The following is a 26,213-nucleotide window of genomic DNA, read 5'->3' as shown; positions in this document are numbered from 1 at the left end:
TAGTCCGAAAAGATACAGGGACTTATGGCGTCACTGAGGCTACAACCTTCAATAGAACACAATGGTAGACTAGGATTTGTATAGCCAACTCCAATTAATTGGAAAAAGATATGATAATGATCTCTCTCTCTTCATTTTCCTAAAAAATACTATTCATCTTCCTATAAAACTGGGACCGGGTAGCAAATAACGAAATAAGCTCAGGAACCCAAATGGGTTTGACCATAAATATAGGGAGGGAAAGATGCGACCATATATCATAAAAAATGTAAATAAATAAGCTCAAAATCTAAAATAGGGCATATACAAGATGGAAAATGGGTTCCACATTTGAAAATGGAAAAGAAAAAATATCTAAGGAAAAGGTTTATATAAGGATACTACCTTATAATGTAGAACTACAGATGCCCCACAATAACCCATCGAAAAAAGTAGTTTTAATGTTGAAAAGCCTTTTGATTGATCATCTTGACATCGAGATGTATGACTATGATAAATAAAAGATTTTAAGTCTCAGAAATAGTGCATTTTACAATATATTATCTACACTATCCATTTTCAAGATTTTCATATGTTTATAGATATACTTGATTTTAACTATATTTGAAATTTAAAATTTGATAATTAGATATAAAAATAGATTTTGAGATAAACATTGTCCCATAAAATCTTCCTAATTTCGCCTCGTAGCATAGTGTGCTACCACAAATCCCAGACAGTGAGAGAGAGTGAGGCGATGAGTATATTTTTTTAATACAGAAATGCTACAGTGAATTAGAAATTTCAACTTCTGCTATGAATATTCCTAGTTACAGGGGTTTCGAAACATTGATCGTGCGCAAGGGATGAGAATTTTGCACAATTTTCTTATTTTTCACCTTTCACGCAGTTTATCGCCCTTTTTAATCTTTTTTACCAAAACATTTCTTTTTCCATTTCTCTCTCGATAAACCTCTCAACCCTCTTTCTCTCTAACCTCTCTGAACCCTACTCTCTCTCTCTCACTTCTCTCACCTCTACGCTCTGTTTATGCACCGCCATGCCACCACGAGCTGCACAGAAGCGAGCCACTGCCTCGAAAGCAACAGGAAAATCCCCCTCCGATTCGTCCCCGAAGTCTCCTGCTAAACGCTCTCTGCAACAAACACCTTCTCAAGCGAAAACCCCTCAACATATAATCAAGGATCCGGTTAAAGAGCAAGCTTCTAAATCCATTGACTCTAAAATCTCTTCAAATGAACCAGAAGTGAAAGATTCAGATACAAAAGGTTCGTTACGGATTCAAAATGTGGTGTTTCTTTTTTTCTTTCATTTGATCTCCTGGTATGATTTTTGTGGTTTTTCATTCAACTTTTATTGAATTTCTGTTGTTTTTGAACTTGGGTTTTTTCGTTTTTAGAAATCAGGGCTGTTGAGGATGTGTCCAATAAGAAGAGAGTGGGCGAAATTGTGGCAAATGTGGTGGTTGAGACCTCTGTTATTAAAGAAGCCGTGGACACGGCGAAAGATCAAGCCATGGAAAATGTAGCTAAAGAGGAAGAACAGGAAGAAGAAGAAGAAGTGGAAGAAGAAATCATAGAAGAAATTGAAGAGGAGGAGGAGGAGGAGGAGGAAGAAGAAGAAGATGGTGGGGATGGTGGTTCAGAGCACAGAAGTGAGATTAGAAAGATAAAACAAAAAGATTATGAGATCTTTGTTGGTGGGCTTGACAAGGATGCAGAGGAGGAGGACTTGGAGAAAGTTTTCGGAGATGTTGGGGAGGTCGTTGAAATTCGACTGGCAAAGAAGCCACATACGGATAAGAACAAAGGATTCGCGTTTGTGAGGTTTGCCACCGTGGAGCAAGCAAAAAAGGCAGCTGCTGAGCTGAAGTTCCCAGTGGTTTCTCCTTTCCCATCTCGCTCTTAATTGTTCACTTTTCATTGCTATGCTATTGTTCATTGCTATGGTAGTGAAATCTAGTTTGTATTAAAATTTGCTTAAGCGTGCTATCATGTTTTCTGATATGGTTTGATTGTTCCGTTGGGTACTCTTACATTTATTTATTTATAGTAGTGCTCATGTGGGTAGTGGGGGGTTCTAATATAATTAATTATTTCGTTGTTCATTGTTTTTAACCTCGTACCTCTTTGGGGGTTTTAATGAATGGATTTTATTCATTTATATTTTAGAATTGCCCTCATGGGCGTTGAAATTAAGCCTTAAGATTGGTTGTGCTTCTTATATGCTTTTATATTTTTTATATTTGTTTTGTGCTATGTTAAGAATGAATGTGAAACTGGTGTTTCTTTTCTATTTTTTTGTATCTCATCTTTTTCTTACTAGGGTGGAACCAGTGGCTTCTTATGTTCCATATGACTTCAGAAACTTTGAGGCAATGTATTTTATACAGCAACTGAAAGTCTGAATTACATTTCAAAAAATATTCTATGTGAAGTTCTCTCACATACAAGATATTCTAGTGATATTTTTGCAAAGAAGTTTGTCTCTTAAGTATGCATACAAGTGATTCTGTACACGAGGTGTCATCTAAGGTGCTAGTAAGTGCCTTGGCTCGTTGTATACATGTATGTGTGCATGTGCTTAATATTGAACAATCTTATTTGAGGCATTAGGTGGTGCCTAGGAAATTAGGAGCTGCACCCCTAGGTGCTCCAAGCACCATGAAGTGGGTTCCTATAATTCTTAGTCAGGGTTAGACAAAATTAGAGTCTTTTCCATATTGTATGATTATACATTTATAATTCTTTAAACGATTTTAATGCATATGTGCCTAGGCACATGCATTCGCATACATATCTACCATTGAACGTATACACGATACATATATGGAGTGATAAAATTAATGAGGACTTTGTATTCTACTTCTAGAACGTTGTGCACCCTAGTAATCCTACAGTTATGTATTCACTAAAAATGAGCTACCATAGTTATTAAGTTTTCTCACGATGGAAACGTCCCACTCATATGACACCAAAGTGCTGTAAAAAGTAACTATTACATGACTAAGAAAATAACCGAATCATCATCATTATCAGAGCCTTTTCCCAACTATCTGGGGTTCAGCTACATAAATCCTGGTCCACCATTCTTCTCCATCAAGAGCCATGCCCTTAGTGAGCCTATAAGTCTCCATATCTAAGAAAATAACCCAATATGAGACCAAAGTTTTCTTTCTTCCTTTTCAGTCATACAGAGATAAACCTGCTCCAAGTTGCTCCAAATGGAGCTTATAGAGTGAGATGTAAGCAATAGGGGAAGAGGGAGAGAGAAAACTAAAAAACCATCAAATTGGTGGGGGACCTAGACCCACAAAAGGGTCCCTGCTATATCTGCCTATGTGAGCTAATGAATTACCTAGATCATTGCTCAGTCTCTAGACATTCTGAAATCTCACTTGCTGATCTTGGCATGGGTCATATGTCTCCTTCAAAGTGTTTACTAATTGCCATGATACTATGCTTTCCCTTGATGCCTGTCGAATCACATTTGAGGAAATCATCTTTCAACTAGCAGAGGACTTGAGAAAGATTGGAAGAATATGCACAGTTCTATGAGAAGTGCTGGGGCCTTGGTGCTATTAACATATCCAATCCCTGTTGGCCCTTTGGTGCAGACCTAGTAGCTTGGGCTAGGGTTTAGCAAAGGAGAGGATAGGGAACATCCAAAATTAGAGAAAGATTAAAAAACTAGAGATAAAAGGAGCACTTGCTGCACTAAGGTTTTGAATAAAAGTACATAACATAATCATCCACTATGCTTGAGTGCATCCCTTATATAAAAAAACTCTAAACAAGACTTAATCTTGGCCATCCATCTAATCTATTCATGACCCTTTATTATAAAAGACTTTTAAGTCAATAAAAAGACATAAAAGACTCTAAACGTTACTACTTATATCCCTAAGTGAGTAAAAAGACTCAAGAAATATATAAAAGATAGAAGGATAGACTCAATGATCATGTGGTTTCCCCTGTAATCTTTAAGCTGATCTCTCATGTCTAGATATTCGAGAGTAATATTTTGGGCTCCATCAGTCCCCCCTTTCCTCAAAAGAATTCTTCCTCCAGTTCGGCGGCTCGTCGTTAGAGGTATCACCATGATATGGGATGAAATGCTTGACATTAAAAACTTTGGAAGTGTGAATATGGTTGGGAAGCTTCAATTTGGAGGCAATGTCCTTGATCTTCTTCTTAATTTTGAACAGTCCTACCTTGATGAGACTTGATTTCAAGGCATTCCATTTTATTGCATTCCCCATGGACATTGGATTAACCATGTTTTAGGCTCACTGGGAATTGCCGTACTTGTACTACATAAGCACAACACACTTGGTCTTGACCACATCAGAGAATACTCTACCGTGAATTTTGAAGTGGCTAAAGATTAATGATACATTACCCCCGTGATTTCCTCCAGTTCGCACATAGTGGGAATTGCCGTAATTGTACTACATAAGCACAACACACTTGGTCCTGACCACATCAGAGAATACTCTATCGTGAATTTTGAAGTGGCTAAAGAGTAATGATACATTACGCCCGTGATTTCCTTCAGTTCGCACAGTGGTTAGATATAAAGGTTCTCCGCTCAAAACAAATAATGGTTGAAAGCTGAACTCCAACATCTGGAATCATATAAGCAACCATTTGATGGCCACCATCTATATTGAACTGACTAGTAAAAATTTCTTAGGAAAATATCACCAAACCCTTGGGGCGCATCTCACATGATGATCCATATTTGGGCAAGACATCATGAAAAACAACATCCTTACTACTACCTTCATCTCCTTGATCCTCCTTTTCTTCGCCTTGGTGTTCTCCATAGCAATTGTCACCCATCAAATCGTCATTAATGATGGGTTCACTATCAAAGACATGATCACGATCTCCATCAAAAGGTTCCTGTAAACTTTAAGCTGATCTTTATTGCCTAGATACTTGAGAGGCTCCATCAGTCCCCCCTTTGCTCAAAAGAATTCTTCTTCCAATTCGGTGGCTCATCATCGGAGATATCACCATGATTTGGAATGAGATGCATGACATTAAAAACATTGGAAGTACGAATATGGCTGGGAAGCTTCAATTTGTAGCATAGTTTCAAAAAGCCCTAGGTAGCACCCAGGTGACCATGGGGTCCTGGCAGCCCATCGCCTAGGCGGGCGCCCTGAACTTGGGCGGTCCAGTTGAAAAAAAAGAAAAGAAAAAAGATAGTCAGATTCTGATATCCATAAGAATTTTGATAATCCATAAGAATTTTGATAATCCATAAGATTATAATCCCAGTTGAAAAAAAAAAGATAGAAGTCAAGAAGAGAATTTTGATAATCCATATTTTCATACAATGCTAAAAGCCTAAAATAGTAAAACATACAAGCATACACTGATAGTCTGATACACTGTAGACTGTATAGTAGAACTAGAAACTAAAAATAAAAAAAGAAAATATACAGAAATTCAGAAAATATACAGACTACAGTCTAGGAACAATAGTCAACACTCAATAGTCAATAGTCAACAGTCAACACTCAGCAGTCAACACTCAACACCAAGTGTCTTCAGTCATCATCATCATCATCATCATCATCAGAAGGAATAGAGTAAGCCTCATCATATGCATCAGATTCGAGGCCATCATCATCAAAGTCATCTCCCTCTTCAATATAACACTCGTCCTCCTCTGTTTCTTCTGAATCTGCATCTTCCTCCCTTTTTTCTACCTCTCTCTTATTAGTATGTACAGATGAGGCCCTAGGAGCCTTGGCTGCTCTACCCTTTTCTATCTTTTTGTGCTTCCCTGAACTCAAATATTATATAATCTCCTCCTTTGTAGCTTCAGGAACATTTTTACATGGGGCAACATCCCCCTTAATACCGGCAATGTGTTTTCTAACCAGTAGATGCCTCCATTAGTATCCTGTCCACAATAATTACATTTAATACGATTTTTGTCATTTGGATTCGAGTTATAACCATACTTCCTACTCGGATCACCACTTCTAGAAGAATTTGAAAAAGTATATTTCCATAGAACAAGGCTCATTTTCATCATTTTCTGGTTCTTTTAAATTAAAAAATTGTCTAATCCCATCCCGAATAGTTTCAGGAACTTTTTTACAAGAAGCAACATTTCCTTTAATACCAGCAAGGTGTTTCTTGAATCAGTTAATACCCCCATTGGTATCTTTTTCACAAAAATTACGCCTTATATAATTTTTATCGTTTGGTTTTGGGTTATAACCATACTTCCAATCCGGATCACTTCTTCTAGAAGAAGCAAAAATAGATCTATTCAAATGACAAGGATTTTGTTCCTGTTTTTGTTTTACAGAACTCATATATTGCTTAATCTCCTCTCTCATAGCTTCAGGATCATCTTTACAAGGGGCAACATCTCCTTTAATACCGACAAGATGTTTCTTAAACCGGTTTATGCCCCCCTTTTGTATCTTTTTCACAATAATTGCATCTAATGCAATTTTTGTCATTTGGATTCGGGTTATATCCATATTTTCAACCCGGATCTCCACTTCAACTAGATCCTGAAGAAGACATATCAAAATAAAGCAAGCAATCTAAAAATAAAGTTTTACACTTACTTTGATTGTTCGAACTCTAAACTCCCACCTCTGAGATATTTTCAGGTGCTAAAATAATAAAAAACACCCTGTAATAGGATTATAAAACTCCAAAACTAAATCTAATCTACATGGGTGATGTTTGGATCCGCTTTTCGTAACTTTGAGAAACATTTCGATCCAATGAAAATCACAAAATTTAGTTTCTTTGAAGTTTCTTTCTCCCTAAAATGGGTTCTTGTAGCCATTGTCATTGATCTTCTTCTTAATTTTGAACAGTCCTACCTTGACGAGACTTGGGATCAAAGCGTTCCATTTTACAACATTCCTCATAGACATTGGATTAACCACGTTTTAGGCCTAGTGGGAATTGCCATACTTTTTGTACATAAGCACAACCCCCTTGGTCCTGACCACATCAGAGAATACTCAACCATGAATTTTGAAGTGGCTCAAGATTAATGATACATTACCCCTGTGATTTCCTTCAGTTCGCATAGTGGTTAGATATATTCTCTGCTCAAAACAAAAAGATGGTTGAAAGCTGAACTCCAACATCTGGAATCATATATGCGACCATTCGTGGCCACCTTCTATATTGAACTCACTAGCAAAACTTTCATAGGAAAATATCACCAAACCCTTGGGGCGCATCTCACATGATGATCCATATTTAGGCAAGGCATTAAGACAAGCAACATAGTTACTGCCACCTTCATCTCCTTGATCCTCCTTTTCTTTGCCTTGTTGTTCTCCGTAGCAATTGTCACCCATCAAATTGCCATCAAAGATGGGATCACTATCAAAAGACATGATCACGATTTCCATCAAAAGGTTCCTTGTTAAAGATTGGATCACCATTAAAGCTATAATCACCCGCTTCTTTCTTAACACCCAAATCTTCATCCAAATACTTGTCAAAGACTGGCGGTGAGTCCCAGTCTATGTGCTGATCTTGAAAACCATTTGGTGAGAACAAAGTTTCTCCATGGTTGTCCTTGAATAGAGTTCAATAAGACTTTGGAAACTTGACCTTGAGACCGTTTTCCCACCATTAAAGCTATAATCACCCGCTTCTTTCTTAACACCCAAATCTTCATCCAAATACTTGTCAAAGACTGGCGGTGAGTCCCAGTCTATGTGCTGATCTTGAAAACCATTTGGTGAGAACAAAGTTTCTCCATGGTTGTCCTTGAATAGAGTTCAATAAGACTTTGGAAACTTGACCTTGAGACCGTTTTCCCACCTCCAGCTATCCCTATCTGTACGATCAACTACCTCTCTTCTTAGAGCTTGATCATGGAAGGAATTTATGGATTCTTCATTTGCCTTGATCTCATACTCTTGAGATGGGTTTCCATTTACGCCAAACGCAGAGCTAGGGTTTCAATCAATCTCCTCAGATCTGCAATGCCTTCTCATGAACTAGCATCAAAGGCTTTGATGGTTATCGCTTTTCCTCTACGTGGAAGCATGGTTGTTGATCTACGACACAAAAATCAATGCTACAATACCATGCTATAGTTACGTGCTATAGTAGTGTGCTATAGTACATGCCATAGTACTGTGCTATAGTACTGCCCGTACTGATGGTTTGACTCTGATACCAACCTGGCGCAGACCTAGTAGCTTGGGTTAGGGTTTAGCAAAGAAGAAAATAGGGAAGATCCAAAATTAGAGAAAGACTCACAAACTAGAGATAAAAGAAGGAGCACTTGCTGCTCTAGGGTTTTGAGTAGAAGTTCGTAACATAATCATATCCATTATTCTTGAGTACATCCTTTATAAAAGGAAACCATAAACAAGACTTAATCATTACCATCCATCTAATCTAATCATGATACATAAAAGGATAGACTTAATGACTAATTTTCCTTTTTTGGTTCCTCCTGTAAACTTTAAGCTTATCTTTCTTGTCGAGAAACTTGAGAGCAGTATTCTGGGCTGCAGCAGCCTTCATAGGTAACCAAAGTCTCTCCTACACTGTCTCTAATCCCACCCTTCACCCTTCACCCTTTGGGCCTAGGTTGCCTAACAAGCTTGATGTAATGAGTTTTTTAATTTTTTAATTTTGTTATTTTAGATTTTTCTTTTTAAGGTTTATGGTTATTTTTGTGTTTTATGGTTGTAGGATTTGAAGGGTAGAGTAGGAAGTTTCTTATGTGAGTTAGGATATATTTTGTTAAGTTGAAGATAAGTTAGTGCGTGAGATATGTTAGGGCTTCCTAAATTTAAGGGATTCGAGTGAATAGATGTATGGGAGCTTTAGAAAGGATATTGCTGTGATTAGAAGGGAGGATTATTTCAGTGAAGATAAAAGAGTTTGTTTTTGAATCTTTTGAAGAGATCTTTGATGTGGACACTTTGGCACACCCTGAGAGAGGGTATATGCTCTCAATTATTTATTTTTGTCTTTTTTTTTATTATTATTTTCTTCTTGCATCAATTGGTATTAGAGCAATAGATCACAACCTTGAGATCCATGTAACATGATGCTTTCACAAAGATCTAGAGATCCAGTTATAGAACACATAGACAAATATTCGAGCGATTAGAAATTTAAGTGAATCATAGAAGACCTGATATGTCTAGAAGATCTATTTAGTAGATTGCAATAGGAGGAGGAAGAACATGAAGAGGTAAATTTCAGTGAAAAATATGTTGACAATTATGAAGAAGAAGATACGCTAATTGTGATATGTGAAATACCACCCTTTGAGATTGAAAGAGAAATCAAGATCAAGTTTGTATTTAAGCGGTCCATTACAAGCTGGATGTTAAGTGTTTGATCAATTGTTTTATTGAAGAAGAAATGTACCCAGGTGAATGGGTGGATTGCATTACCAACTTTTGAGAAAGCCTAGAAAATATATGAATTCAAAAAGCTCGAGGTCGAGCTTTTTCCAACCATGAGAGAATGATGCAATGAGTTTTCATTTTTTTTATTTTTCTATTTTTAGATTTCTTTTAGGTTTAGGGTTATTTTTGTTTTTTATTGTTGTAGAGATTTGAGGGGTAAGAAGGAAGTTTTCTATGGGAGTTAGCTAGGATATATTTTGTGAAGGTAGAAGATAAGGTAGTGCGTTAGATATATTGCAGCTTCCTAAATCTAAGGGACTCAAGTGAATAGAGATGTGAGAGAGCTAGAAAGGATAATCTAATGGAAGGCGAAATTATACTTATTCTTAATTTCTATTCAATTTTAAAGGATGTGTATTTTGATTTTGGTTATAGGATTTGTTTTTAGGATTTTAAGAATTCAAGGGTTTTTATAGTTTATTTATTTTATGAATACCATTCACAAGTACTATTCATGAGTACTGTTTATAGGGGTAAACTTATCATTACGAAATTGAAGTTTAAGTTAGAATATATAGGTCATTTTAATCATTTTATGGACATATAATGTTTTTAAACATTGAACTATAATATATAAGATAATGTGGGGCCTTGAGGGGGTTAATTCCACATGATTTTTAGAAATCGAGAGATAAGCTTAAGCTTTTGGAATCCTAACTTGGGGTATGGAGAAGAAACCCTAGGTTTCTTTGAATTATGTATATGTTTGGTTTTATTTCATGTCGATTTTACTGCTTCCTCAAGTTTTCCTGCATCAATATCTACATGATAAGAGGAGGGTTACTTCAGTGAAGATAAAATAGTTTGTTTTTGGATTTGGTGAAGAGATCTTTGGCGTGGGCTCCCTTGTAGGCAATGAGATTGGGTATATTCTCTCAACTGTTTTTTTTTTCTTCCTGTATTTTTTATTTATTATTTTCTCCTTGCATCAAAGCTTCCATCAAAATTAAGCTTGAGAACCTAATTGGACGTTTGCTCCAGAAAAGATGGATATGGTGCTCTGGCAACAAGCTATTGCCCACTTCCTTCCATCCTCTCATTAAATCCAAAACATAAAGATTATAAAAAATTTCAAATGGATATGGATCACACCTACCTCCAAAGTTGCAAAATGACGTCCAAAGATACAATAATATGACAACAATTGGGATAGTGTGCTTCCACCCTAAGAAGGTTTGTTTACTATAAGTTATAGATAACCTTTCAGAAAAATGATGAAATTTAGGGAAATATGAAATCTTACTCTAAATCTGTTGTTTGGTCACGCACGATGATTCTATATATCCCCAACAATCTTCTTTTATGTTTGCTTGAATTCTTGTGGGGTATCAATATAAAAAATATTGGTTTTGATTCAATTTGTGGGAATAAATAATTTTAAGTGTATGTTGATCTTGGTGAGGATTTTAGCGAACTTTAATTGACATGGGGACTGTCGTGTTTGAAGTAAGTGGCATTGGACTTGTCCTTTTTTCTTTTTATTCTTATTTTTTATTTTTTTTGATAGTTAAGAATTGTGGTAGGAGGCTAATTGATCTAGCCAAGGTGGTTTGTGGTGATAATTTGGCTGGCCTAGTTTACAACAACCTTTTTGTGGTCTTGCAAATGTCCTAATCTTCGGAGACAAACGGGTTGCAAAGGGTGATTGAGTTCACATAATTATGTCTAGGAGCTCAAGTAGGGTTAGCCTCGTGTAGATGTTTGGTTTGTTAACCTTCTCTAGGGCTCTAAGAGGGAGGGAGGGCATGGAGTTTACCAATTTATATCACTGCCTAGATTCCATGGGGGGACATCAAAGAATTCTTCTCTCTTTTGCTTGCTTCCCTCTACTCCACCCGTTTTCCGTCTTGTTCCCTACTTCCCTTTACCATCATTAACTACAATATTTTTGTTTCCATTGAAGCCACTCTTGGCCATAGACCTGAGATGCATTCACATGCCCAACTTCCAAACTCCGACTCTTAACCCCTTTCCTCTACTTGACAGAGTAACCTACATTTGTCATTGTAGGAATCTATATTTGTGAATCTATGGCTGAGACTGAGACTTGGTGCTCAACTTTCTAGAAGCGAGGGAGGGAGGGGTGAAGGGGTACAACTTGGTCAACCACTTGATATGGTTGTCACCCTTGGAATAGGATGGGGTCTTTTCAATACGTTAAAATTTCGGCATTTGTCTTAGAATAGGTTCCATTACAAAACCTGGTCTCAAATCATAGTTATTAGGATCTCCCAACTTGGTGGTGATCCCGGCAATCCCAGAGCCGGACTTCTACAGGTCTCGCTTCCATATGAGGGGACATGATCCCAATCCCTTAGGGATTAATTGATAGAAATTATAAATCACAGTCATGTTAGGTTGGTCTTTAATAATGAAATGGGTCTTCAATGCATATTCATTAAAAAAGGAAGTAATTATATTGCAAAATCATGTTGTATATATTTTTCAAAGAGAAGAGAATGCGCTTACCACATGGTCTTGAACCTTTAGATATTATCATGCGATCCCAAAAAGTTGGGATCCAGCTTCTTGATTTGTTGCGATTGAGATCCTAAAATTCAAGGTGTACATATATCAATCCTGACTATAGGGAGCTTCTAGCCTATCAGGCTCCCGCGCTGCCGATCCCGATCCTGATCCCGATCCCTATCCCAACAACCTGCTTTAACTGGGTTTTTCTTTTAGTGGTTTCAAAGAGAGGAGAGTCCTAAGGAAATCTTAAAGTTGTTCTCTCTCTCTCTCTCTCTATATATATATATATATATATACATGTATATATGTATACGTTTCTTTTATTGTTTCTTAAAACATTGTATTTTGCCATACACTGTGCTATTCTCATGCATTCATTTTGGATTGGTTGGAAGGTGAGAGGATTTTGGAAAATGTTTTTTACTTAGTTATCATCAGCATCGTTAGAGCCTTTTCCGACCTAATTGGGTTGGCTACACAAATCTTGGTCTGCCATTCTGTTCTATTAACAGCAACACCCTTGGTGAGGTCATAAGTCTCTATATCTTTTCTCACTTCTTCTAACCATGTCCTTTTGAGCCTACCCCTTGTCTTTTTTGAGTGTTTAACTTGAACTAACTCACACCTCCTAATAGGTGTTGTGTTGGGTCTGTGCCACACATGGTCAGCCTACTTAAGTTTACGTTCTCTCATCTTATCACCTATTGGTGCCACCCAAATTTTCCCAAATATATTCATTTCGAATTCTAATTCTTCTTGTCTTGCCACTCATCCATCTCAACATCCTCATCTCAGCTACACTCACTCTATGATTATGTTGTTTTTTGACCACCCAACATTCTGCCCCATAAAGCAAAGCTTGTCTCACAACTGTCCTATAGAACTTGTCCTTCAGCTTCATTAGTATGCGGCAATCACATAAAACTTTGGTTGTACATCTCCATTTCACCAACCCAGCTTTAATTCTATGTGCGACATCTTCCCTAATCTCTCCGTTTTTTTGGATTATCGACCCAAGATATCAAAATTATGCTCTTTTTGGTATTTCTTGGCTGTCAATCTTAACTACTTCCTTGTCTCCATTTCGATTATTACTAAACTTGCATTTTATATACTCTATCTTAGTCTGACTAATTTTAAAATCTTTAGATTCTAAAGCATCCCTCCAAAGTTCTAACTTTGTGATGATACCGTCTCGGGTCTCATCACTCAAAACTATGTCGTTTGCGAATAACATACACCATGGTACCTCATCTTGTAAGTGTCTAGTTAAGTCATCAATAACTAAGACAAAGAGGTTTGAGCTCAATGCTGATCCCTGGTGTAGACCTATTGTCACTGAAAACTCACTCATCTCTTCACTAGTTATTCGTGCACTAGTTATCTCTCCCTCGTATATATCTCTCACCAACTCGATGTAGTATGTAGAGAATTCTTTCTTTTCCAACACCTACTAAATTAAATCTCGAGGTATTCTATCATAAGCTTTCTCTAGATATGATTTATTTAGTACTCAAAAAACAATTTCTTCAGCCTTGTTTGGGAGAGCTTTTGAGTAAGAGTAGAGGACATGGTGTGGAATAGAAGAAGAGCAAAGCTCCAAGGATCATGGTTGGGACATGTGGTATGCCTTCTTCTTGGGAGCTTGAAGCTTAATTTTGAAGGAGTATCGTTTGGTAATTATCAGCATGGTTAAAAAACAGAGCAATTGACTTGACTTAGCACCTTAATTGGTCCACATGACTTGGTGACGTAGATGGACTCGGTCCTTATGACTCGTCATACATCCCTGTATATGTTAATTTTTAGTGTAACTTGTGTTTCGAAACAATTATGAGCTTTGTTAGTAACTTATTTTGTAAAAATAAATCTAAGCAATGCTTGCATTGCGAGCTACGCAGGTGACATGGAGAGGCAACAATAGTGCTTGTGCCTAATTTATTGGTTTCTCTTTTTGAAATTTAGTTTTCCCTATGATCATATATCAGGCTTTTGTACATCATAAAAAAAAAAATTGTATATTCGGTTAGCCGCAAGTAAATGTGTCTCCTGCTATGAGGACTTGTACACTCACAATGAACAAATTCACCGCGAGGACTTTTTCACTCGCAATGAACAAGTTTACTGCATGAATTTTGAGGCCACTTTAGGCCTCCTCTTTGCTATCCACATGTCACCATCATAAGAGGGTGACATGTGAAGTTTGTCATGGGGTATTGCCCCCCTTTTGTTTTGTTGTGATGCCACGTGTCCTATGTAAGTGACATGTGTCTGTCATTTTACATTGCCTTTCATTTTTATAAACTTATTTTTCTATTCAGGAACCTTTTACCTCCCTCTCTATTTGATGGGTGGTATGAAATAAGATTATTATTATAAATACCCATGTCGTTCCTTCCCAAGGGAGCAGAAAAATTATTTTTGCTTTGTTGCTTGGGAAAGTTCGTCAGAGAAGAAGGAAAGCTTTTGCTTCAATTTTTGGGAATGAGTCTGTCTTTTGATGAAAACAATGTCAAATTGAAGCGTATTGATTTTTCTACCAATTTGACTCCTAAATTCAGAAGTGTTTTAAGAAGATCATCAAGTGTGCAACTCGTAGATTTTGTGACAGATTGCCAGGCTGTTTGTATCCTGGTATTGTATTTGCCGGGACTGATTGCATCTCGGAATTTTCATCGAGTCGGGAGCGATTAACACTTTGAAGAAAGCAAGACCATTTCGCACCTTGAGGTTCCTTGTATCCCCTACAATTTTTGTAGTAGTTAATTTATAACTCTCTCTTCCTATTACTCCGAGCCCAAACTTAGACCTTTGGAGTTTAACTGGAATTAGGAGTACTTACTGATATACTTATAGAAAATTGACTTCCGCTAAGTGGAGACTACTGAAATTTTGTTACAAGGAAGTTAAAAAAAACTAACAGTTTCGAAGTTTTAATGAGTTTATCCCACAAGATGGCTACTAGATTGTTGTGATGGTGTCAATTTTTGTTGAGGAACTTGAGGGTAGATTACGCATTAAAGAAACTGCGACCCTCTACTAGAATAAAAGCTGCCACATCAACCTCAGGAACAATCGACGATCAGACCACTGGTGATCAGGCCGTCAAAGAAACTCAATAGTGGGATGAAGATGATTACATTTGTAAAGATCACATTCTAACTGCTTTCAGTGACCCATTGTTTGACTTGTATCCTAAACGGCGAATGATATTTGGGAAGCTTTGGAAATGAAATACAAAGAAGAAGATGCCAAAAGAAAGAAGTACTTGGTAAGCTGCTACTTGAACTTCAATATCACCCTTGAAAGACCAATACTTGCCTAAGTCCACGAGCTTCAACTTATTGCAAATGAGATAACGTGTAACTGCATGAAGATTAATGAGCATTTTCATGTAGCCACCATTATGGATAAGTTGCCTTTCTCTTGGAAAGATTATGGAAATGTCCTCATTCACAAGTTAGAAGATGTTAGTTTGGAACAATTGATGACTCATTTGCAAATAGAAGAAGAAAGCGAACTACGAGACGTGAAGCAATAGAGGTTGTAAATGACGGGTAGAGCACACATAGTCAAGGGTCCTAAATAAAGAAACGTAAGACTGAGAATGGGATCAAGATCAAAAAGAAGAAAAACGAGGATGACTGGGTACCTAAGCCAAAGACAACTCAAGACGAAGGAAAGAAACTTGGGATATGCCACTTTTGCGACAAAGCCGGTCACATAGAATTTTTGCTTGCTTCAAAAGAAGCAACTTGCTTATGCCATTGTGAGTGAAGAAAGGTTTTGACATGATCTCTGAAGTAAATGTGGTAGGGGCACTCACAGACGCCGTTCTTCAACATGATGAACTTGTCAGACACAAAGACTTCGAAGTCCAGCTTGGCATGATATTATATGATGGAGTATCTTACTTTGATGAAAATGAGTACTCTCGACCTAATTCCCAAAAGTTGAGAATTTGGAAAATACTTTTGTGTGATGTGTACGTAGAATCAAATACCGCAAGGAAACCATTTCCTAAAGCAGAAAGAACTTCCATCAAGAATTCATACATAGTGATGTTTGTGATCTAAGATGTACAAACTGGTGGTGAGAAGTGATACTTTATCACTTTCATTGATGATTTCTCGAGATACATATATGCTTATTTGATTAGAAACAAAGATGAAGTATTTGAGAATTTGAGAATTCAAGATTTACAAAACAGAGGTCGAAAACCAATTATATATAGAAATCAAGGTTATTGGAGTGATAGGTGGTGAATACTACTCCACTGACGTCGCTAGTTATTGTGAAGAAAATGGAGTCATTCACCAAGTTGCTGCCCCATACACACCACTACAAAATGGTTTAGGTGAAAGGCAAATTGCACACTTGTGGATATGGTGAATGCCATGCGCATCAGTTTGAACTTCCCTACTAGTTTGTGATGAGTGGCTTTAATGTCAACATGTTGCATCTTAAATAGAATACCATGTTCAAAAGCAAATGCAACACCTCATGAAGGGTAAACAACCCTTATTACCTCCTTAAACGAAGGAAAAACTTTACGAAGGGATCCCTAGACTAGGGAACATTCAGTTTAGAGAGCCTAGACAAGCCTTTCAGCAGCATCAACATTTTGCTCCAATCCCGGATGCTCAACGATTATCTTTTAAAGATATTTTGAGATTACAAGAGCAATTATGCTTATCCCAAACTAAACAAGTTGTCGATTTTTACAGACCCAGATATCACTTCTGAGTTTTATCAAGAATTAAATGCTCTATGGAAATCCCATATTTCACAAAACAAAACACTATTTAGAATACTAAATTTAAGCTAAACAAGTCTGAAAGAGATATTGGCAGAATACTAATCAAGTATGATGGTAATCTTATTTATGAACCCAACAAAAACCCAAAAATAGTATTTTTCCTTAATCATGACAATTGGGAAATTGAACCAATCGAATGGGGACATGTGGATAAAATAATTTTTGACCACAAGATCCATTAAAATTTAAAAATTTTCCATTGATGATCAAAACTATGATTTATGAAACTACAAAAAACTGGAAGTTTCATAATTATATTACTTTCAAAATTTACAGTTCAATAGGTTGGACTAGCCAAGATAGGTTTTTTCAACCTTATCAGATTTGGCTTTTGAGAAATGCCACAAATATTGATTTCTCTTTTGGCTCTATAAACTGGGATGAAGCCGATAAAATACTTTTTGATATAGAAAATTACTATACAAAAAACCTTGAAATCATAAAAAATGAAGCTTAATAGATCAAAAATTTACTTGAAAATGATGAAAGCTGGTTCAATATTACGGATGGTAGAAGACTGTTTTATAACAAATTTTAAAGTATCCTATAAAAGAACTAAACAACAGTTGACAGAAGTCCAAGAGTTCATAGACAATTGTATAAAACACCAACTGGACGTCCCACAATAAGTAATTCCTTTTGATGAACCAGAAGGACCAGCTAGTCCAGTGTCGAGCTTCAGCTTCGATAGTGTAGTCGAAGCCAACATACAAAATATAATGGAAGACTGACACACGGAAGCAAGATGGGACCCGGGACAAGACTAAACAAGTAATTTCCAGATAAAGAAGATCGAATGAAAGATTTAGTTATATAAAATATATGCATATACTAAATGCATATGTAAAAAAGTCTACCTTGCAATAAATGCTAAGGTACGGGTTTTTTGCAGTATATTATTCAAAAGAAGGAATCTTTTTTCATGTACCCTCTGAAAGTTCACTATGCAAGTGAGACTTACTGTATGATCGTGAGATGGACGACTCGCCTGCAAACACTATTCAGCACATGAGTCCATATTAATAGTAAAAATACTATTCCATTAGAAATACTATTCATAAATTTTTGATGAGTCACCTAACCAACAGTAACCGTGTGATGAGTCATTCAATTGCCTTCACTATAGCCAGTATGTGGCTTCACCAAAAACCACCGACAACTGTCCTTCAAGTACATTCACTTGAAAGTTATCTGCATAAAATCAAAGATCAAAGGCCATCACCTGGTGGAATTGAAAGTTTTAATTGAAGTCCGGATCGACCCCTTTGCCTATAAAAAGAGGATCCCCCTCTCAGTGAAAGGATCGACCTGAGCCTCATTCCAGTGCTCTTCTCTCTCTCTCTCTCTCTTTGTAATAGTGTTTTAAATTCTCCTTCTTTCTCATTATGTAAACCCATTCTCCTATAATAAGTTGTTACTTTTTAAGTAAGTTAATTCAGATTTCCCGAGTTTGTGTTCCACACCTCATATTGGTATCAGAGCGTGAGGTAATAGTATCTTAACTTTTCTGAATGAATTGAATTATTTATGTTTTGCTTTAATTTTTGTTATGCTTAAGTATGCTCTACGATTGCACCAGAACATATGCACTAATTTTTTCTTTATGATAAAATTGCTTGTTTAATTTTATTTCCAAAATTTTTATTTTTTTGTAAAGAGACTATCTGCTTCAGTCTTCGCTCTCCTGAAATCCCATACACTTGACTGATTAGTAGCTTTAGGGTTTACCGTTGTTCCCCAGAAGTGGATTAGCAATGCTTTGATATCAATATGAGGTGCGGAACACAAACTCAGGAAATCTGAATTAACTTACTTAAAAAGTAACTTTTTATTGGAGAATGGGTTTACATAATGAGAACGGAGAATTTAAAACACTATTACAAAGAGAGAGAGAGAGAGAGAGAGAGAGAGAGAGAGAGAGAGAGAGAGGAGAACTGGAATGAGGCTCAGGTCGAGGCTTTCACTGAGAGGGGGATCCTCTTTTTATAGGCGAAGGGGGCGATTCAGACTTCAAATAAAACTTTCAATTCCGCTAGGTGATGACCTTTGATCTTTGATTTTATGCAGATAACTTTCACGTGAATGTATTTGAAGGACAATCATCGGTCGTTTTTAGTGAAGCCATGTACTGGCTATAGTGAAGGCAGTTGGATGACTCATCAAACGGTTACTATTGGCTATAGTGTTTGGCCAGGTGACTCATGAAAAATTTATGGATAGTATTTTTAACGGATTAGTGTTTTTACTATTCATATAGACTCGTGTGCTGAACAGTGTTTGCAGTCGAGTCGTCCATCTCACGATCATACAGTAAGTCTCACTTGCATAGTGGACTTTCAGAGGGTACATGAAAAACTTGTACCTTGGCATTTATTGCAAGGTTGATTTTTATTGCAAGGTTGATTTCTCAAAAGCCAAATCTGATAAGGTTGAAAAAGCCTTTCTCGGCCAGTCCAGCTTATTGACTGTAAATTTTGAAAGTAATGTAATTGTGAAACTTCCAGTTTTTGGTAGTTTCATAAATCATAGTTTGATCATCATCAAATTTTTTTTAAATTTTATCCGATCTTGATTGTCAAAAATGATTTTATCCACAAATCCCCATTCGATTAGTTCAATTTCCCAATCTTCATGATTAAGGAAAAATAATGATTTTGGGTTATTGTTGGATTCATAAATAAGATTACCATCAAACTTGGTTAGTATTCTTACAATATCTCTTTCGGGCTTGTTTAGCCTATTTTCAATATGCTCATGAAAAACGTCATATGGAAGTTCTAGTTTTAGTTTTTCATAAAGGCAAATTCTTTTAATTCTTTAAAAAATAGGATATCTGGATTGGCTATCCAGGTGTTCTGAAATTTTTAGAAAGTTATTTATCTTTTCATAAGAAAATTCTTTTTCCCAGTCCATTTGTTTAATAATCTGAAAAGACAGGTTTTGCAGATCTCTGGTTTTTACTGATTGTTTTGCTAACAATTCAGAAAATTTTCCCATGTTTTTTGTAATTATGTTTTATTTTGTGAAATATGGGATTTCCATATGAGCATTTAATTCTTGATAAAACTCAAAAGTGGTATCTGGGTTTCTGTAAAAATCTGCAACTTGTTTAGTTTGAGATAAGCATAATTGCTCTTGTAATATCAAAATATCTTTTAAAATATAATCGTTGAGCATCTGGGATTTCAAAATATCTTTTAAAATATAAGGGAGGAGGGGACTTTCAAACTAAGCTATGGGTGCCTTTTCCTACACACACACACACACACACACACACACACACACACACACATATATATATATATATATATATATATATATATATAGGAAAAAGTTTATATAAGGATGCTACCTTATAATTTACAAATACGGATGCACCTCAAAAATCCATCGGAAAAGGTAGTTTTAATATTGAAAAATCCTTTGATTGATCATCTCGACATCGAGATGTATGACCATGAAAAATAAAAAGATTTTAAGTCTCAGAAATAGTGCATTTTACAACATATTATCTACACCGTCCATTTTCAAGATTTTCATATGTTTATAGATCTCCTTGATTTTAACCATTTTTGAAATTTAAAATTTTATAATTAGATATAAAAAATAGATTTTGAGATAATCCTAAAAAAATTTTATATCAAAATTATATACCATGATAAAATTTGAAGGTGCACCTTACCTCTACGGCTAGGTGCATCCGTATGCCAACTACACCCATATATATATATATATATATATATAGGGAAAAGATGTTGTGCGCCCAGGTGCGTACTGCTACAGTAAACGCCTACGGTTCAAATTGAATCTGGGCCGATCTGACGATCACGGATGTCCGATAGTGTTTGAATTTTAATTTTTTTTCTACAGATCCAAATCACTTGAAATTTTAGGCGTGTTTTCTTCAAAAATAGGCGAATCTACGAAAACTATCAAAAAACCTTTTTACATGAAATAAATTAACCAAAATACCTCCAAAACGTTTCGGGGGGGTATTTTGGTCAATTTTTTTTACTTGAATTATTTTTTTTATATTTTTATTAGGTGTGCCTTGATGAGAAGAACACACGCCTAAAATTTCAAGTGATTTGGATTTGTAAAAAGAAAATTCAAATTTAAAGACTATTGAACATCTGTGAGCATCAAATCGGCCACAGAATGGCCCAAATTCAATCTGGGCCATTCTCGTATGGGCGTATGGGATAATCTAAACTTCACAACCCTTCCAATTATAAAAGTTAAAGATAGAGAGTTGTGAAGGGCGGATTTACTAATTTTGTGGTCTATTTTTTTTAAAAAGTTACTTTTTGTGATATCTTCATCATTAAGTAAGGGCAATTTTGTAAATATTACTGGCAATTTTGTAAATATTACTACTAGACAAGGGTTACTTTTCTCATCTTCATAAAGGGTAACGTTGAAATTTTTACTAAAAGACAAGAGCACTCTACAAATAAAATTCCAAGACAATAACTTTCAAAATGCCGTTGTACTTTTATAAAACTTTCAAATTTGCCCGTGTTTAATGGGTAAGTTACCCATTAAAATAGGTTTTTAAATAAAAAATAATGATCTTTTTGATAAATACGCCCATCATAACCTCTTCTAACTTTAAAAAACTATGTTAGGGCCATTTATTTGATCCAAAATTTCAAATATACACCCTTTTCATTCTAATGAAGAATCACAAAAAAGAAAATTTGAAAATGCAACCTAGAAAGTATTTTTTTAGCCTAATTAACATAGGCTGTCCATTTTGATAAGATGTTTAGATCTATGCCTTAGAAGAATTTTTCTTTTCCAATTTTTTTAGATGGCTTTATTATCATTAGATAAACAATGTTTAAAAGGAAAAAAAATGATTTTGAGTTTGTAGAGGCTAAGATCTTGAAATTCACCAAATGAATGGTCTAGATTTGTTGTTGGAGGGGACTCATTTTGACCATATCTAGGGTTCAAATTGAAATTTTCTTTTTTTTGGGATTGATTATTTAGATGAAGGGAGTGTGCGTGCAAAATTGATTATCTATATATATATATATATATATATATATATAGTAAGGGAACTAATTTTAGAAACGAAAAAAAAAGAAAAAGAAAAAGAAAACGAAAAATGGAGTTCATATAATTTAAAAAATCTTGGAAATCAAGAGAGATTCTAGCCTAGAAATGTAGGTGAAAAAAGATATAGATTACTCTATTAGAAACACCAATATATATTTCCTCTTAGTGGAACCCTATCTTTTAGTTTCTATCTTGTTCCTAGATAGTTCCCATTAAAATAGAAAACTGTAAGAGTGAATTCTCTAATGTGGATGAGAGAGATGGTGTGGTCCAATGGTAATGGAGCAAATTTTAGAAACAAAAGAAAGGGTGAGATATAATTCCTTAAAATTTAGGAAATAGATATATTTTAAGATATCTTTTATATCCTAAGAACATGGAATCTATTATCTGACAAAGGCCCTACACTCTTTATTTTAAAGGTGACTTATCTTACATCCTCTCTAAAGATAGGATCATTTTTCTTCTTTTGACATAGGGTGCGGTCCAATAGTAAGGGAACTAATTTTAGAAACACAAAAGAAAGGGTGAGATATAGTTACTTAAAATTTATGAAATAGATATATTTTACGATATCTTTTATATCCTAAGATAGAATCAATTATTCTACAATGACCCTACACTCTTTATTTTAAATGTCACTTACCTTACATCTCATATAATTTAGAAAATCTAGGAAATAAAGAGAGATTCCATCCCTAGCAGTGTAGGTGAAGAAAAATATAGATTATGCTATTAGAGAAACACCAAGATATGTTTCCTATTAAATAGAACCCTATCTTTTAATTTCTATTGTGTTAAAGATAGATTCCATCCCAAGCAGTGTAGGTGACGAAAGATATGGATTATTCTATTAGAGAAACACCAAGAGATGTTTCATACTAAATAGAACTTTATCTTTTAATTTCTATCTTTTCCCTAGATATTTCCTATGGAAATAGATGCTTTGGGAGTGAATTTCTGGTATGGATGAGAGAGAGGGTGTGGTCTAATGGAAAGGGAACTAATTTTACAAACAAAAGAAAGGGCGAGATATGGTTCTTTAAATTTAAGAAATGAATATATTTTAAGATATCTTTTATATCCTACGAAAATGGAATCCATTATGGAACAATGGCCCTACACTCCTTGTTTTAAAGATGACTTACCTTACACCCTCTCTAAAGATAGGATCATTTTTTATTCTTTTGACATGCGTCCACCCCTTAACTCTGGCGTAATAATATAGTATAGATATTTTGAAAGTGCCAAGTTGTGGGAACCAGCCGGATCCGATATGTTATAGGATACGGAACGGCCTAGCCGATATCCGATCCGGATTGTCCGGTTATGATCCGGGTCACCGTTGTTTAAAACATTGATACTAAGCGTATGACCCTTGATAGAAAAGAATGGAGGAACATGATTCATATAGCTGATCCCAAATGACTTGGATAAGGCTTGGATGATAATGATGATGATGATGTAAAATAGATGAAAATTTACTTTTTATAATCTTATAATCTATCAAGAGTATAACTGAGTTCTAGAATTTATAATGTGTTATAAATAGATGACCATTAAATTGAAATACCCATCTGATTATATGAATTTTACAATTAAATACACAAGTTCCAATGCAATAATTATAACCTAATTAAAATACCATACTTAATATCATAATTATGATAAATAATATAAATATATTATTGTTTTTATTATGATTTTTAATAACTAGAAAAACATAATTATAATAATTGCCTAAAAATTTGAGAAATATTTTTGGTGCTCTGAATAAGTACCCATTTTGTACTTATTTTAACTATATGTTACTTATTCGAAAATTTGAGAAAAATGTAGTTATAATAACCCATATCTTTAGAAAGGATGTAAGATAGGGTTCCACTAAAGAGGAAACATATCTATATTATTTCTTCACCTACATTTTTAGGGGTAGAATCTCTCTTTAATTCCAAGATTTCTAAATTGTATGAACTCCATTTTTCCGTTTTTCTTTTCTTAAATTAATTCCATATATATCTATTATATAGGAAAAGGCTCATGTCAGCCCATGGGCTGATGAAACAGTGTAAGCCCAACAATCTGGGCCGATCCAATGATCACGGTTGTGTTTCGTAATTGAATTTTAAAGGTTGCCTTAAAACAAATTGAGACTCCGTGCACCCTTTCAAAGGAAACAAACTGCCTTGACACTCTGTTAAGGGAAAAGGCTGCCTGCAGGGCTGGGCTTGCTTGATGCGAGAGGGAGAGAGACGAGGTGAGAGAGAGAGAGATGTAGATAGAATGACAGTGTGAGGGAGAGAGGGGGTCAGAGAGAGAGGGAGAGTGCAGCGGGGGGACAGAGAGAGAGGGAGAGGGCAGCCGAAGGGAGAGAGAGAATGACAACTGTGAAGAGAGAGAGGGGGGGAGAGCGAGGGAGGAAGAGGGCAGCGGGAGGGGGTGGGAGAGGGCAAAAGGGCAGAGAGAGGGGGAAAGAGGGCAGCAGGGCAGAGAGAGAGGGAAAGAGGGCAGAGAGAGGCACCTGCAAAGGACCCATTTTAAGAGAGAGAGAGGAGAGTGAGAGGGCAGCAGGGAAGAGAGAGAGGCCGAGGGCAGTAGGGCAGAGAGAGAGAGGGCAGTAGGGCAGAGAGAGAGAGAGAGAGGCACCTGCAAAAGACCCAATTTGAGATGGGAGAGAGAGAGAGGGAGAGGGCGGCAGGGCAGAGAGATACAGGCACCTTCAAAAGAGCCATTTTGAGATTGGAGATAGAGAGAGGAGAGAGAATGGCAGCGGGAGGGAGGAGAGAGAATGGCAGTGGCTGCGAGAGAGAATTGCAGCCTTTGTTTTTTCGTTTTTGAGTGTCAGAGTTTACACTTAACCGTGCGAGTTGGGGTAGGTTATGTGGGCCTTTCCTAACCCATACGCGAGCTGGCGTATGCTAGCCTTTCCGAGGGATGTATGTTTGTATATATTTGGCGAGAATTGGAGGGAGGAGGTCTTATTTTCATATTAAATGAATTATAAACAGGTAAAACTATACTATGGGACCATTAGCTTTATACAATAAGATCGCTATTGCCTGTAGCAAGCAAATATGAAATCAAGCCACTTAAGAGTGTAACATTGACCATGCTTGAAGTCCAAAATTTTTTTTCTCGGACTATGTGTTGAGTAATGACTCACCCCAGCAGTCTGAGTTTACATCTGATGGCTTGAGTTGTTTGTGGCCTTAGTGTACGAAAGGTAACAATTTCACTTTATACAATCTCTTTACGTGGTATAGCTATGCATAATTGAATATTTGAAGGTGCTTATTTGGTCGGCTAAGTAAATAATAAATGCATGTTAAAAAAGTAGCATACCTTTTAGATGTGAAATGGAGCAGCTGAGGTGTAACATTGACCACTCTCGAAGTCTGATAAATTTTCAATGGGTCTTCTGCGGAGCAATGACACACCTTACCCATCCAATTTTGCATCTAACTTTAAGGCAACTGTCTGATTGTATGCAATCTCTTTTAAAGTATGCCTGTGTGTGCATAATTGCTTATTTGAGGGTAGTTATCAGGGCGGCTAACTAAATTAATAGATTTACATTGAAAAGCTACCGTATCTTCTTGTAATGCCATAGGGATCAAGTATTTTATACATTTTTTTGTTCAAGCATACATGGATGAAATTCTTGACTTTGCACTCTCGATTTGTCACCTAAGGAAGAAGAATGCAGATAATGAATCCTAGATGCAAAGATCAGTCCTGCCCACTTTATGATACAAAATAGACTATAATAGATACTCTTAAGCGTTAAGATAGAAAGTGGCAAGTCCGATTAATAACCTACCATTGATTGGGGGAAAACAAATATTGAAGACTATATTTTATTTGAGAGAATGCATGGCCATTTAAGTAGACCAAGTAAATGATATGTTTCACCTGCTGACATGGTGGCCTGGTCAAACCAGGGGAGTTCTGGTTTGATCCGTGAGTTTTTGAACCATGTTTGTTAGTGGCAAAAGAGCGTTTATTATTTTGTTGGGTCTAGTAAGTGATGAGTTCTGCATATTGCAGAAGGCATTTGCAGAGCAAGGCTACAGTTTCGTTTGATTGGGCTAAAGGTTTTCGTCATCCTTTGCTTCAATCATCAGTGAAAGGGACCCACTGAAAACATGGGTGATGAACAAGTCAAATTGCTACCATTCCTTAATAACTGGTGGATGTCCTCGATGAGATTCCATAGATCGCCTATCTTTTGATACAAATATATTTATTCTTTGTATTCGTAAAGAAGCCAATGGTAAGGGGTGATTTTGAGTGCATGGAATGGAGGTATTGCATTGACAATTGGGACATTCACACCCATTTTCTAACTTGTTCTCTGCCATGCAACTAATACAATTTTATTATATTTATTAACATTTATGGGGATAACACAGAGTCTTT

General features: G+C 36.1%; 1 protein-coding gene across 2 annotated transcripts in view; it reads left to right on the top strand.

Annotated features, from left to right (window-relative positions):
• Nucleotides 1-1,016: 1,016 nt before the first annotated feature.
• The window catches only part of LOC18438971 (uncharacterized), a 28,060-nt gene continuing 2,863 nt past the window's right edge, over nucleotides 1,017-26,213 (top strand). The window contains exons 1-2 of one of the 2 annotated variants that reach the window (XM_020670252.2): nucleotides 1,017-1,268; nucleotides 1,400-1,878. In XM_020670252.2, the coding sequence (XP_020525911.1) occupies nucleotides 1,040-1,268; nucleotides 1,400-1,878 (708 nt within the window). In that variant the 5' untranslated portion in view covers nucleotides 1,017-1,039. Of the gene's footprint in view, nucleotides 1,269-1,399; nucleotides 1,882-26,213 lie in introns of both variants that reach the window. The other variant, XM_011626876.3, reaches the window with a different exon arrangement.

Source organism: Amborella trichopoda, chromosome 9, assembly GCF_054954075.1.
Source record: "Amborella trichopoda isolate Santa Cruz 75 chromosome 9, AtrichopodaSantaCruz75HAP2 v2.0, whole genome shotgun sequence".
Classification (NCBI taxonomy): domain Eukaryota; kingdom Viridiplantae; phylum Streptophyta; class Magnoliopsida; order Amborellales; family Amborellaceae; genus Amborella; species Amborella trichopoda.
Note: the sequence above shows the minus strand (reverse complement) of the source record. Positions and strands in the feature narration are given on the sequence as shown.